This window comes from Ctenocephalides felis, unplaced genomic scaffold, assembly GCF_003426905.1.
Source record: "Ctenocephalides felis isolate EL2017-DRISC unplaced genomic scaffold, ASM342690v1 CF-g0.4_SCAFFOLD_03572, whole genome shotgun sequence".
NCBI lineage: Eukaryota > Metazoa > Arthropoda > Insecta > Siphonaptera > Pulicidae > Ctenocephalides > Ctenocephalides felis.
Window position 1 is genome coordinate 43,661,991 of NW_020539726.1, and position 16,069 is coordinate 43,678,059.

General features: G+C 32.4%; 1 protein-coding gene across 1 annotated transcript in view; it reads left to right on the top strand.

Annotated features, from left to right (window-relative positions):
• The window catches only part of LOC113387853 (GTPase-activating protein and VPS9 domain-containing protein 1-like), a 30,664-nt gene that overhangs the window by 6,058 nt on the left and 8,537 nt on the right, over positions 1-16,069 (top strand). Inside the window, 13 exon segments of the mRNA XM_026625235.1 lie at positions 1,612-1,749; positions 1,833-2,034; positions 4,726-5,046; positions 6,400-6,589; positions 6,660-6,801; positions 9,874-10,191; positions 10,325-10,439; positions 10,513-10,709; positions 10,801-10,916; positions 11,287-11,418; positions 12,947-13,682; positions 13,685-13,979; positions 15,271-15,445. Coding sequence (XP_026481020.1) covers positions 1,612-1,749; positions 1,833-2,034; positions 4,726-5,046; positions 6,400-6,589; positions 6,660-6,801; positions 9,874-10,191; positions 10,325-10,439; positions 10,513-10,709; positions 10,801-10,916; positions 11,287-11,418; positions 12,947-13,682; positions 13,685-13,979; positions 15,271-15,445 — 3,077 coding nt within the window.

A 16,069-nucleotide genomic window follows, 5' to 3' on the forward strand; every position in this document is an offset into this window, starting at 1 on the left:
CATTTTTGACCGCCAATTGACATTTTTTTCACATTTTTCACTAGATTTCCGATACCGCTGGACCTGCCTTCCCAAAAATTTAATCAGTTCTTCATCTTGTCAATACAAGTAAAATGTTTTTTGAATTATTAAAATCGGTCGCTCCGTTCTCTTAAAAACTGAGTTCCCGTTTTTGGCTTTTTTTGACTCGTATCTCTGAAACGGCTAGACCTGCCTTTGCCAAAAACTAATCAGCACGTCTTATCTCTATAAAATATCTGATAATTTGATGCGCATATATCTAATGGTCATTTTTGACCGCCAATTGACATTTTTTTCACATTTTTTACTAGATCTCCGATACCGCTAGACCTGCCTTTCCAAAAATTCAATCAGTTCTTCATCTTGTTAATACAAGTAAAATGTTTTTTGAATTATTAAAATCGGTCGCTCCGTTCTCTTAAAAACTGAGTTTCCGTTTTTGGCACTTTTTGACTCGTATCTCTGAAACGGCTAGACCTGCCTTTGCCAAAAACTAATCAGCACGTCATTATTCAAATCGGTTGAACCGTGTTCTCGAATTCGTCGACAAAAATTTGTATCCGCACACATACATCCATTTTTTCTAAGGTATGCCGAAATGTTCAGAAACCTCTGAAACGTAAGATATATAAAAATTCTTACCGTACGGGAAGTTAATAAAAAGCTATGTATTTTCTGGGCAATTAGGCGTTTTGCACATAAAGCCTAACTTCACATATGTGCTATCAATGGTACATCAGAAAGATGCATTTATGACTCTTTCTTGTAGGTTTAACACACGTTTTGTGGGTTAGGTTTTATGTGTAAGCTTTTTGACGGTTTTTACTACAAATTCATACAAAGATAGGACCATATCATAATTTTCTAAACTTGTCCACAAAAATAAAAATAGGAATTCAATTAAATAAAATAAATTTCAGGTTTACCAAATTTTCCCCAAAAATGAATGAAATATGGGAATCAATAATTTTTTCTTAAAATTTTCCCAAAAATTATAGAAAATAATAAAATTATTGCCAAAATATTGGAAAATAGAGAAAATTTGTAATTGTTTTTTTAAAGTCCTTTGAATTTACCCGAAAAATGATAGAAAATGTGAAAAATCTATAATGATTTTACAAAGTTTCTCTAACTTTTCTAGAATATTTCTTTAAATTTCTCCCATTTTTCCACAATTTATATAAGTTGCCTCAGTTTCTCTAAATTTTCTCTAAAAATGATAAAAAAGAGGGGAATATCGAAAATTTAACTGTATCTTAAAAATTTAACTCGTAGGGTTGCCATAACATTTCTACTTTATCAGAGATTTGGCCCATATAAGGAGGCGTCCATTAATCACGTGATCGATTTTTTAAGGATTTTTGAACCCCCTTTTCCCTTGGTGATATTTAAAATTACCTCTCCTTCTCCACCAAACATCATGTGTATTTTTAGTTACGAGAAAAATTGTAAAATTTATGTTTTTTTGAAAATGTTTAGATTTTTTTTCCTAAATTCGGGTAAAAAATAAATTCACGTGATATTTTACTATAATGGACGCCCCCTAATTACAAATAATCGCTTGCAACTTACATTAAATTTAATTTCCAGAATTGTGTTTCTTCTCTCCTGGAACCTCTAATCGAAGGTTCAGGTAAAGTTTTGAGTCAAACACACGAACTTAAGACTGATATTCCTAGACTAAACAGGTCATCGTTGATGTTCACACTACAAGAATTAAATACTTTTGTGAGTAAAGTATAAAGTATAATAAACATTTTGAAACTCATTTTGCCTACAATATTATTTGTTATTTGTATTTATGGTTGCAGGTATCTTATTTCCAATTAGTCGTCGACCAATCGTCTGTTGAAGGTTCGAATCGTTTAGATTCAGCTTATAAAACTCAATTGACGAGATTGTTATCAACTTTGCCAATTACAAATACGATATGTGATAAAAACAATTCGTCTTCGAGCACTGCTTCACCTGCTGAATCGCCAAAGAAGGGATCATCTTTATTAGGAAGTAAAGGTATGTAGTAAGTTACTATTACATAAATACTATCATGGTTTTACCTTGTTTCGGTGTTTTCCGCACTCAACAGAGGGTTTACTGTACCCAAATTTATCACTCTTTTTAACTTTCCGAAGGAGAAGTTCATGTTTTCATCCAAAAATCCGATTTGCTAATTTTATGTTTTCTCGACGTTTCAAGCCATTCTGAATCGAATGAGACCAAATTTGGAAAAGGTATGTGTGTGTGTGTGTGTGTGTGTGTGTGTGTGTGTGTGTGTGTGTGAACAGATTTTTTACCGTAAATCGACGTTAACTCAAAAACGGCTGGACCGATTTCAAAAATTTAAAAGCCATTCGATGTATTTGCGAGGACTAGCGGTTATTAGTTTTGCGCGACGATAAGCCTAGCCGTTTCTTTGTAAATAGCAGAAAAGTGAAAAAAATTTCGTCCACGTTTTAGCCCACAATTTTGAATCAATTTTAAAAATTCAAATTGGAAAGATATTGGTTGGGAATGGACCTAATTAGTTTTTGGTAAAGATCGGCCGGGCCGTTTTCTTGTAATAAAGTTTTTTAAAAAAAAATTTCTACGATTTTTATGATTTTTTTTTTGACGGTAGATACCATAGTCTTCTAGATCATACTAAAATATTACAGCCCTACGATAAGTCGTTTAATTTTAAAAATTCTTCAAAGTTTGCAAAAATTAGTATAGTTTTTTTGGCATTTGTCAAAATTAGACCTTTCATCGACGTTTGCTAAAAACGCCTGAACCGATTTCAGAAATTTAAATGCCATTTGATATGTCTCGATGAGGACTATCTTTTGTCAGTTTTGTGCGACGATCTGCCAAGCCGTTTCTTTGTAATTTGGAAAAAAGTGTTAAACTTTTCGTCGACATTTTAGCTCAAACTACCGAATCGATTTTAAAAAATCAAAAACTGTTTGAAAGATATTAGTTGGGAATGATACTAATTAGTTTTAGGTGAAAATCTACCGAGCCGTTTTCTTGTAATTAACTGTTGACAAAAAAAAATATTGATTTTCATGAAACTTTTTTTGACGATGGATATCATGGTCTTATAGTACATACTGAAATATTACAGCCCTACGATAAGTAGTTTAATTTTAAAAATTCATCAAAGTTTGATAAAAATATGAATCATTTATGTCAAAAGTCGCTTTTTTATGTGGTAAATCAATCAAGTCAATTAGAAATGGTTTTGGAATTAGCAAAAAAGTAAATGAACAGTATATTACTACATTGTATACTTGATATTTCACAAAATAATTTATTAAGTATTTTTTAATAAAAATGCTTCGACGTTTTTCATGAAATTTAACATTGCATAAAATCCATGCACGAAATAGTTCTAAGGAAATTGGTTGAATTATATATGATTAATTAAAATATAGAATAAAAGGCTACAATAATGTAATTACGGTTAATTTAAATGTATTTTGAGAAAATGCAATTGGAAATCGCGATGTTTTATCTTAAAAGCGAAAACTTGATTTTTTAAATAAACAGTTGAAAATTTTATCTAATTATCTAAATCCCAATATCAATCGATTAAGTCAATTAATACATCTGTCGGGAGGATTTTGCAACTTGCCTTAAGGTAAAATGCCACTTTGAACTAGTTATTAACTTCAGAAAATCTGCAATGCAATTTTTTGCATATCTTCACGTTTTAGAGGTTTCTGAACATTTTGGCATACCACAAAAAATGGATGTCTGTGTATGTGTATGTGTGGAAACAATTTCTTGTCGACGATTTCTGGCGTACGGATGAACCGATTTCAAAAATTCAAAAAGCAATCGATTCTTATTGATAGGGAGATGTGCTGATTAGTTTTTGGCAAAGGCAGGTCCAGCCGTTTAGGAGATACGGAGCAAAGAGTGCAGAAAATACAAATCGAGTTTTTGAGAGAACGGAGTATCGGATTTGAATGATCTAAAAAACATTCAATTTGTAATAATTGGGAGAAGAGGTGATTAGTTTTTGACAAAGACAGGTCCCGCCATTTCGAAGATACAGAGCTAAATGTGCAAAAAATGGCAGTTTTTGAGTGAATTAAGCGTCTGATTTGAATGATCTAAAAAACTTTCTGCTTGTATTGACAAAACAATTGATTTTGAGGATAAAAAATTATTACATTTTTTTTTATTTTCTATAAAATATTTTTGTAATTTTGGATTAAAAATTCAAAAAATTACCCAGGCTATGCACAGTCTAAGCGCCACTCTGGTACAAATGTTCACCCAAGTGCGTTTAGACTGTTTATTTACTGCAGAACTTTTCCAATTTTGTGAAAACTATTGAAAAATGTGAAAATGCCGCCAAGCTAAGCACAGTATAAGTGAAAATGTCGCACAGAATTATTTGCAAATGCGTTTAGACTGTGACTATACGGAGCACTTTTTCAATTTTGTGTAAATTAGGCAACTATTTTTTTTTTTAAATTGAATTCGAAATGAAATGACGATTGTTAATGTTTGTGGAGATAATTTGATTTATGATTTACATTTGATTTGCTCAGATATAACAAGATAGCAAAAATAATGAAAGTTACGGTATTTGTAATAATATATTTGAAAACGTTTAGCATTTCTCGAGCATTCCGTTACGGTACGGGAACTTGCAGCAATTTGCCTTAAGGCACGACGCCATACACCACTAGTTTATGTATCCTTTCCCCCCAGGTTCAAAATCCCGTCTAGCAAGATACAACAGCGCCGACACCAACAATACATCACCGACAGACAATCCGTTGCCTTCATCTTCCTCAAATAATTTGACATCGACCAATGGATCAGCCAGTAATTCAACATCATCAACTGCTCTGAATGTTTCTGCATCAACATCAACAGGAGGCCTAACGTTAACCAATCAACAGAGTATGAGCAATTCTAGTTCGGGCACTAATTGTTGCAACTTTTTGATGAGCGATGATAACAGAAATATTGTGCAGGATGTTCTGATGATTCCTTTACCGGGGGCTATCTGTGGAGGAGATGTCATAGGTAGTAAAAGAAATATATGTATTATATATTTGTATATCTTCTTATATATAAAAATGGAGCTCTCTATCAAATGATTCGGTAAAACTCGAAAACGGCTAAACCGATTTGGCCAGTCTTGGTCTTGAAAAATTCGTGCTAATCAGTAGGTTGTCGGAAAGGTGAGATATTATTTCAAAATCGCGTAGAAACTTTACATTTTTAATTTGAACATTTTTGTAGAAGCGTAATTTGAATAAAACAATGGACGGTGGCTAATACGTCAAATGTCAAACGTTTTTGACAGATGATATTCAATTACGTTTAATAGGATGTTTTACGTGAATATTATTTAATTATGATTAAAATTAAATTGTAGTGAGTAGTTTTGTTTGTGGTTTTATTTGTACACAAAAACGTTATTAAACAGGCCGCAAGTGCTACTACAAACTCAAAATATCAACTTTTTTGAAATGTTAATATGAAAATGCACTTTTTGGCATATTTTTCTCAAACACGGTGCTCTGAAAGATCTCATGTGTATTATTATATACTCACTGGTACTTATAAAACATTTTCTAGATTATATTATTTTTTATTTATGTTATTTTAATTCAAAACCTGAATTTGGTATCGATCAAAGAGACATTTTGTTGAATAACATTTTCCCAGTTATAATTTTCCAGAATTTATTGAAAAATAGATAGTAATTTATGAAGGTCTGGGGTTAAAAAGGTCCACCACCGATGTGTCAAAAACCAGTAAAGTTAAGCATCGTTTAACACCAATATTTGAAAGTAGAGGGAAAAAGATGTATAACCAGCCATAACCTTGATTCTTATGACTTTGCTATCTCGAGATAAAGGGTTATCTTTGAAAATCCATAATTCTTTTTATTAAATTTACTTTAGTTAATCGAATGTTACTTGAAACTTTTCAAAAAGCAGGTCAAAGAAGAAATACTTAATTCATTTTCTATCTCTCCTCGCAGAAATTTGAAAATTTTGTATAAACTCAGTAGTATTATTTACAATTATACACAAAATCCAGCTTTCAAAAACAATCTGAAAAACTTGAAACATAATCAATAAGTCGAAAGACCAAAAAAGACTTGGATTGGCTTATACCATGTTTTCTATTGAATGTGTATAAAACTTCCAGTTTAATTGTGTTGACAAAATATAGACAAACTGATGTGGTTTATTGTTTTTATAATACTTCATTGTATTATAGCATTCAAACAGCACATCCTCATACACTAAAAGTATTAATATTTTTGATTCTCTAGAAATTGTTAAGAATATACCTTACTTAGCAAAACAACGTTTTCCGGGTTAGCTAGTATATATATATATAATGTTACAACTGTTTTTTTAGAAGTGATGTCAGAACAAGAAGTTCTAGCTCTCGAACTACCTTCACATGAGCATCGTCACATGCAAAATAATTTATCAAGACTGAATCGTTTGAATGCAGTTGACGGTATCATTTTATCAAACGACATTGGTTTGGATCAATCGAATGCAACAGTTAGAGGTAGTGGTGTTGGTATCGAGAAAAGGACCAGGTAATTTGTATAAAAAACACTAAATGAATATTTATATATATCTAAATTCATGTGTTTTTTTTATTTTCAGGTTTTCCTTGTCGCACGAAGAAGGATCTTTAGGAAATGCTAGTGACAATATTGAAGTGGTTTCAGAAGCTGCAAGCAATCATTCTGTAGCAAGTTCTTTGGAATTGGAACATGAGGACCAAAATGATAATTTGTCAGATATGGTAAGTGAAAAATAAGAAACTTAACTGTTGCATGACAAATTGCTGGAATAGTGGGACGCATGGAATCGTGCCTTAAGGGGTTAGGGGTACTTGCAGGCACGAAAAAATGAGTGTTTTCAGTATTTTTTTTTTGTTATTAAACGATGTTTTTCTACAAAAATATTAACACAGCATTATTAACCAATGTTTTGACTTGATGTAACAAAAATTTCAGAAAAAAAAAATCAATATTCCCAAAGTTATAGCTGTTTTTGTTGACCCTGTTTCGAAAAACGGTCCTGGCGGTGACCATCATAACTCCTTGGAGATTCATCTAAAATCAATCAAATTAAAAAAATAGTTTTATGAATAGTTAATCTCGGGCCGGATCGAAGGTTTTTCTTTTTTTGCAAAAATTAACAAAATGGCAGCATCAGAAAGAAAAAATCTTGATTTTTGGGTAAAAAATCAACTGTTAATTGGTCTTAAAAAATTCAAATTTTTGAAAAAATAAAAATCCTTCGATCAGGCACGAGTTTATTATGTATTCTAAAAGCTGTATAAATTTCATTAAAATCTACTAAGCGGTTTTTGAGTTACAGTGGTCACCGATTCAAAAAACATAGTTTTGAGAAAAACGCGTTCAAAGTTTTACATTGGATTTACGTACAGAAATACGAATTATTAATTCATTTACACCAAGTCATCTATTCCTGGGCCATATAACAGTTCTTCAGCCATTGTGGAAGTTTCCAAAATTTTCATTTGGTGTTGCCTACGAAGCATTCTGCCCTCCCGTGTCGTCTCGTGATCTGCTACTTTCACACGTGCTGCATCCAATTTTTCAGCATACCAATGGGAATTATACCCACAATTAGGTCCTAGGGTACTCATAATCAATAGTAATGATTATGTATATGTATTCAGCAATTTGTACGATAGTAGAACTAGTATTCACGGTTTTTAGGCATAATTTTTACACTAGTTGGTTGAAGCTCTTAATTTTTTCTGATTATGGATTCAATCTTGAACTACACATCTTGAAAGTAAATTATCATTGCTGAGATCGTTTTAAATCGGTTTAAAAGCTTTTAAAACATCAGGAGGTGAGGGAGAATAATCTTGAGTATAAGTATCGAGCTCTCCACTTGCGTCAACGCGCTGGTAAGAGTCCAATAACTCAAAAAGTAATCATCGGATCAACTTGAAATTTTCAGAGAATATTTTCAAGATGTTACCCTTAATGAAAATGCAAAAAAATAAAAATCGATTTTTCAAAAATCCCAAGTACCCCTAACCCCTTAAGGCACATTGTTGAAACTTCCCGTACCAAAAATTATTTTTTTTTAAATATTAACATCTTTGAAAAAATTAGATTTTTGAAAAACTATAAATTTTTGACAAAAATTTACTTTTTCAGAAAAAAGACATTTTGAAAAAAAAATGTTTTCTCTAATTTGAAATATTTTGGAAATTTTGAACTTTTATTTAAAGCAATCGTACTGCTCTAACTGCATAGAGACGAAATATCGAAGCGCGTAAGCGCCGCGTCACCGTCTAACGGATAAATATTGGTACGGAACCCATAGGAATGTAATCAAAATGTATATTTATTGTTAAAATCTCTATAAAATATCTGATAATTTGATGTGCATATGTCTAATGATCATTTTTGTCCGCCAAATGGCATTTTTTCCACTTTTTTTATTGGATCTCCGAAACCGCTAGACCTGCCTTCCCAAAAATTTCATCAGTTCTTCATTTTGTCAATACAAATAAAATGTTTTTTGAATCATACAAATCGGACCCTCCGTTCTCTCAAAAATTCAATTACCATTTTTGGCACTTTTTGCCTTGTGTCTTCGAAATGGTTCGACCTGCCTTTGCCAAAAACTAATCAGCGCGTTTTCATATCAATACGAATCGAATGTTTTTTTAATTATTCTAATCGGTTGACCCTTGTTTCTAAAATCATCGACGAAAATTTGTATCCGCACACACACACACACACACATACATCATTTTTTTCTAAGGCATGCCAAAACATTCAGAAACCTTTGAAACGTAAAGGTATATAAAAAGTTTTATTTTCGATTTTTTTGCGATTACTGTAACTTACCCTACGTTAGAAGAGAAGTTAAAAATTATATTCAGGTATCGTAAACTAAATAACAGTGCTCAAAATCTAAAAAAATATCAACGAACAAAAATATATTTTCGATAAAAGATTTAATATTGTGGACGTTTCTCTCTTGAAAACGACGTCGCTCGATTCAAGCCCATGGCTGGTTACATACCTTGTGTACTCTACTTTAAAATAGTATCGATAAAAAATACCAAAATTTACTTGTTTTTGATACAATGGTGACGGGCTTTTTTCCTTAAAGGGGCATCCATTAATCACGTGATCGATTTTTTAAGGATTTTTCGGACCCCCCCTTGGTGATACTTGAAGATATTCAAAATTAAACAACTCCCACCCCTTCCCCATCAAACATCACAAGTATTTTAAATACAATTGTTTTTTTTTTTGAAAATGTTTGGATTTTTTTTAAGTTCATATAAAATAAAAATATACGTGTTATTTTACTTTAGAAAGCGTGATCGATTTTTTAAGGATTTTTAGACCACCCCTTGGTAACACGTGGTGATATTCAAAATTATCTTTTCTCACCCACCAAACATTACTTGTATTTTAAGTTACGAGAAAAATTGTGCAATTTTTTTTGAAAATGTATGGATTTAAAAAAAAATCATATAAAAAATAAATACACCGATATCTATATACACTATATCCCACCTTCCCCATGTGATATTTCGTGATTTTTTATCAAACCCCCACTCTCCCTAAATACTTCACGTCATTAATGGACGCCCCCTAAATACCTTTAAGCTTTACCTATTTTTTTTTCGTAGACATCTGCAAAAGTCTCCAGCCGTATAAAAAATAAATACACGTGATATCTTACTATACCCCTTCCTTCCTCACGTGATATTTTGTGATTTTATGTCAAATCCCAAATCTCTCTAAAAACTTCACGTAATTAATGCACTCACCTTTAAGCTTCATCTATTTTTCTTTCTTTTCCCTAGACTTCTGCAAATGTCTCCGGCCGTGGTTCGCCAAATATTTCAGGAAGGGACACTCCGTCCTCCCAAGTTACAGAAGGCGGCGGAGGCGGCAACAATCCCAATAATAATAATCAAAATGGCGGCCCGAATCAGAACGGCGGCGGGGGTTCCAATCAAAATGGCGGCGGATCGGGTTACGGAAACAATCATGGCGGACCGGGACCGAATGGCGGCGATTCTAGGCCGAATAATAAATTTGGCGGAGGCGGCGGTGCGAAGATTCTGAAACAGGCTAGGAATAATGATATACAGGACAAGTTTTGCAAATTCGAGATAAAGGTAACATACATTTATATATATAAATATAAAATTATAAAATAGTAAAAAATTATATTTATATATATATATAAATAAATATAAAATTATAAAATAGTATAAAAATTACCTACTTGTTCTTTTTTTTACTATACAGAAACTTTTGGAAGGCGATGAAACTGTGTCAATAATATCCGATACCTGGTCCACTGATGTTTTAGCATCAGATTCTGAAGCTGTTGAAACCAGCTACGAAAGAAGTTATTCAGGAGGTAACTATTGAATTACATTTTCATATAAATGCTACATCAATTATATTCTAATAATATTCTATTCCTCTTTTAGCCCGTAACCACCATCAACCAAATCAGCAACAACTCCCAGTTTTGTTGGAAAGAAATAATCGAATAGTTTTAGCACCTCCTACTTCAGACAGAGACAGGGATCGAGAAAGACAACCTACTGATGTTGCAAGCGATGCTGCCAGTGAATCTGCCTGGTCGACTGATGTCTTGGCAAGCGATTCAGAAAGAACAGCCGAGGTAAGATGATAAATGATATATGTATATATATATATATATATATATATAATATTAATTTAATGGGTATTATTATTTCTTCAAATTGTTTCAGATTGACACCGATGACTGTCACAGTGTGGCTCGATCTGATACAGATACAGCAAGATCAGAAGTAGATATAGATAATATTATCGAGAATCAAGCCTCTAACCAAAATTTACCAAGAAGGTATATTTTTTTATTTAACTCTGAGTGCAAAAAAATTTAATAGTTGAGTTTGATAACAATGATAAATTAAATAATGAAAAATTACATGTTTCAACACTATATGGGTCACTAATTGAGTTAAAGAGAATAGTATCTAGTATTAACAAATTGCATATTATATTAAATTTAGTAATATATTTACAAGAATTAAAATTATATAATTATATACAAAATTATAATTATATATATAAATTAATATTACCCAAAAAAAATTAAAACGGACTTAATCTTTTAATTCTAAAATATAATAAATTTTTAATGGTTAATTTATTTGTGTTCCTGTTTCAAATGTATTATAAATATAATGTAATGTTTTTTTTTCTTTGCACAGATATCCGAGTCCACTTTCACCTCTAGTTAATATAAGTCCAATTTACGCTCCACAAGCTGTTCGGAGAGATATTAATGTTGTCGAGAATTCCAATATGGAAAGTCCACTTTCTGATGGCAGTGTGCAATTAAGGTAAGAAATAATATATTTATCTAATTATTAAAAAGCATTTTAAATTAAATTAGTTAAGAGAATAATAAAAGTAAATTTTAGAGATATCGAAGCAATTATGTTGAATTTTAATATTTTTAAATATTTTAAGGCAAATTTTTTTGTCATCAGCGGATCTACAAATTCAATGTTTTTGCAAAAAAAAGTCTAAAATGATTTTTTTTTGTATCATTACGTTTCAAAGGTTTCTGAAAAGTTTGGAATATCTTACTTAATATCTTCAGAAAAAATGGTTATTTGTGTGTGTATGGATACAATTTTTCGACGATTTCGGACGCACGGATTAACCGTTTTGAATGGCTAAAAAACATTCGATTCTTATTGATAGGAAGATGTGCCGATTAGTTTTTGGCAAAAGTCGGTTCAGCCGTTTTGGAGATACGGAGCAAAGAGTGAAGAAAATGAAAATTAAGTTTGTGATAGAACGGAGCATCCGATTTGAATCAAAAAATTTTCCACTTGTATTGACGTAATGAAGAATTGTTTAAATTTCCAAAATTTCAAAAAATATTATTTTCAAAAAAGGCATTTTTTTCAGTATTCAGATTTTTAAATGTTTTCAAAAATGTCAAATTTTAGGAAATTTGTCAAAATTTGAGAAACGATACCATGCACCACTAGTTTTTATAAAAATCATATTATTTATTGTTATTACCATTAAATTAATTTGATATTACAAAAAATCATTAAATTGGTTTATTTAACATCCATTTTTAAAAATGTACAATATTTTATTTGTTATTAATTTGTTCATTTTATTATTCTTACAAACTTCCCGAGGAAGACGTTTGTTTTTGCCAGAAAATCAGACTTGCTATTTTTTTTTTGTTTTCTCGACGTAAGTCATTCTGAATTGAATGAGACCAAGTTGGGAAAAAGTATGCATGTGTAAAAAAATGTCTGGGTATGTCGGGCTCTTAATACCGCCTAATACCTCCGATTACTTCATGGGGGGAGGCTCTAGAATTCTCTAATGCCAACGTCACAATTAAACTTTTTTTTGTTCAACTAATTGGTTCTATTCGATCTTCTTCAATTCGTGTGTGTGTGTCGAAGTTTGATCTTTCGTCGACGTATTCTCAAAAACGGCTGAACTCATTTTAAGAGGTCAATTCATATAATTCGACAGAAACTCATGTTGGATACGTTTTTGAGACCATCGGCCAAGCCGTTTCTTTATAATTCGTATAAATGTGAAAAATTGTTTGTGTGTGTAAGTTAATTATAACACATTTCGGGAAGTTCATGAAACTTGCCGGACGGCAAAATGCCACTTTCAACTATTTTAATCCAGTAATTCACCTAGTAAATCATACATTATAGATATTATAAGCGAACATATTATTTTCGAAATAACAGGCGAACATTTTACCTAAGTACTAGAATCTCAATTCTTATTGATGAAGTTGATTATGTATACGTATCGGAAAGTTAATGCAACTTGCCTTAAGGCAAAATGCCACTAACACCTAGTTATTCTCGTTTCCAGAACTAGAAACAGTAGTGCTTCAAGCATCGGCAGCAACCGCCCCAGCGGCGTAAACGGCCTCTCATCATTACTATCATCAAACCCTCTAAATTCAACCCTGAACACCTTCGATTCAGACTCTGCATTTTACAACAAACTCGAATCCACCAGCAATGCTAATTCAAATCTTCGATTCAATCCTCGGAACAGCATGACCAACAACGATGTGTTCCATTCGATGAACTCACCATTCGTCTCTGCCATGGCCACCACTGCTCGAGCTAACGGATTCATGGATGGCTATCATAGTTTTGATAACGACAGGAAATTTTCTGATGACATCACTGATTCTGCGGAGAGAGGTCTGTTTAGACCCATACAGGATGCAGGTGTACAGGATGGTGGATTGTTGCAAGGACAAGATCCTGATTTGATTCCAAGTGATCCTTTATCCATAAGACATGGTGATTCTTTGGAAGATGGTTTAGCACAGAATTTCAACGTCACTGGACGTGGAGGCAGTGTATCAGAATACAGAAGAAGAACTATGGAGTATGTGGATTCCAATGCAAACAACCAAGACTTGACACCACATTCACCAGGTTCGAACGAGGATATTTTAAACAACCCTCTAGAGAAAACATCTGATTACAGCACTGCTCGGAGTGACTTCCAAACCGATAGTTCCACCCAAGAAGGCAACGTCCTGTCCAATCTGGTATCACGCATTACCATAGTATCAGAAAGAAGAGTGACTGTCAAAATGAAGGTATAATTTCCAAACCAGGGACTTCTACAGGTGCTATTCCGAAGAGCATAAGCTTCGACAGCACTGCTGATAAATACCATCCGCATAGAGATTTTGATGTCAGACGAGGAATGGGAAATATGTTTAATAAATTGAAGCAAGGTTTTAAGTCGAGGCGAGGAAAAGGTGGCAGGAACGATGCTGAGAGGTATGATGAATTTGAAACAAGGGGCAATAGCAGACGACAGATGGGGGGAGTGGATGATATGGAAACCAACGACAGCAGGCCTGTTGTAAACAATCAAGGTAATAATAACACAGGCCTACAAAATTTTTGTTTGTTTGGTGCATCAAATGTTAGAGCTGATTCTTATAGTATTTTTTGCGCTGATTTCAAATCTGCGAACCATTTTTTTTGTATCAGCTCTAGTTTGGAACTTGGAAAAAAGTTGCCGAAACCAGGTCCATTGTAGGTCGTCACGGAAAAGAACTTTTGTTTCACAGTGTCAACTAATGTCCTAACTAAGGCCGAATGGGTCTTGTAAGTTTGTATGTACGAGTAGGCATATCTCATTAAAATGACATTCTTAATTGTATTACTATTTTGTACTTTCATTCCTTATATATCATACTAGCAAACCCGACGAACTCCGTTTCGCCACCAGATGGTTTCGTGAGAAAGATGAAGAAATTTTTTGTTTGTTTTATATTTGAAAAGGAAAAATTTGGTTTTATTATACAAGAGTAATGAATTTATTTCGATTACAAAAATGAAGTGTTTCTTAGTTGAACTTCTCTAAGTAAATGAAAGTGAATTCGCAAATTATCTGTTTCATTGAAGTGCTCTTTGGTAAACCACATTTTTTGTTTTTTGGTCTGACGTTAACACAAACAAAGCGGATGGTTTTCCAACTCGTGAACAGGCAACGTATAACTGCCCATGTGAAAAACAATGATTTTCTAAAAAATCTATTTGATATTTATCCCACAAACACTAAGCGATTGGCCTTGCGACTTGTTATTGCGAACTCAAGGCGAACTGGAAATTGCAATCGTTTGAAGTCAAACGGAAGACCAGTCGGAATCATTGGTATGTCACCAAATCGCCAGCAATTTTTGATTTAATGGTGAAATTCAGTGCGTGTATATCATTATTCTTTGCGGCAAGAATTGCTCGTTGACTTTACCAAGCATAATTCTGATAATTCTCACTAATGTCATTACTCAAATTTTTAATTACGGTGCGTGAAGTTCCAGCAGCTTGCATTAAGGCACGATGCCATGAACAATTAATTTTCTTAGCTATAAACCTTGCGGAGCCCGAGACCTTTCCGACGAATGCATAATTGTCGAAATCGGTTCGTGCGTTGTGGAGTTATTTCGTCAGGAAGGAAAACCCGACTTATTTTTATATATATAGAAGATATATCATATCTTGAAAACTAAAGCTCATAGGAAAAAACCAACGTCATTGTTGAAATCAGCGCCCCAAATATACTTAAGAGCAGCTTTAAATAGTTTGCACCATTTTTTTTGTTGGCCTGTGTAATCATAATGATAATTAATTCTAAATAAACGTTTATATATATATTTTTAGATACCACTGAAGATATTCTGGCAAAGTATCGAAGAAAGATTTCGAGTTCTAGTGAAGCTGCAACTTCTGGTGCATCAGACTCGACAGGAAGTGGCAGTGGAAGTTCATGTTCCAAGAAGAATAATTTGCGACACAATGACAATAATAATATGGATTCAATTTTAGATAAACAAAGGTATAAAAAGAGTGCGCGTAAGGTTCACATGCGATTGAACTAAAACTTATTTGCTACTGTACAAGATGGCATTCAAGTAAAATTAAATACATCATATAACAATTTTGAATAATGTTTATCAGTAATATGGTGACACTCATGATGCACACATTTATTAGTGTCGACCATTATACACATTTATATAATGATAAATTATAAATTATATATTTATAATAGCATTAAAAATATCTATAATATTTAAAAACAATGATGTAATTAAAGTCATACTTCAAATATTACATGATCGGTTTGTCATTGTAATTAGCATTTACAACTTGAATTTTTATTAGAGAAATGAAGTAATTGCTGATTATTAAATTCTATAATATTCGTTTACACAGTGGATTATGTTAAACAACGACTGAACAAATATTGTTTTCGCAATTTTACTCATCATGTAATAATTGTGTTTGAAGAACTTCATGTAATTAAAATTAACATGCATTAATTGACTGCTTGTATTTTTTTTACTTTTTCGCTGGCGATATAATCTCATTCTTTGAACAGCTGTAATATCTGTCTGCTTAAAAAATATTTTTCATTTTAATAACTTCAAAGATTTACAGAAACTACGAATAATATAGA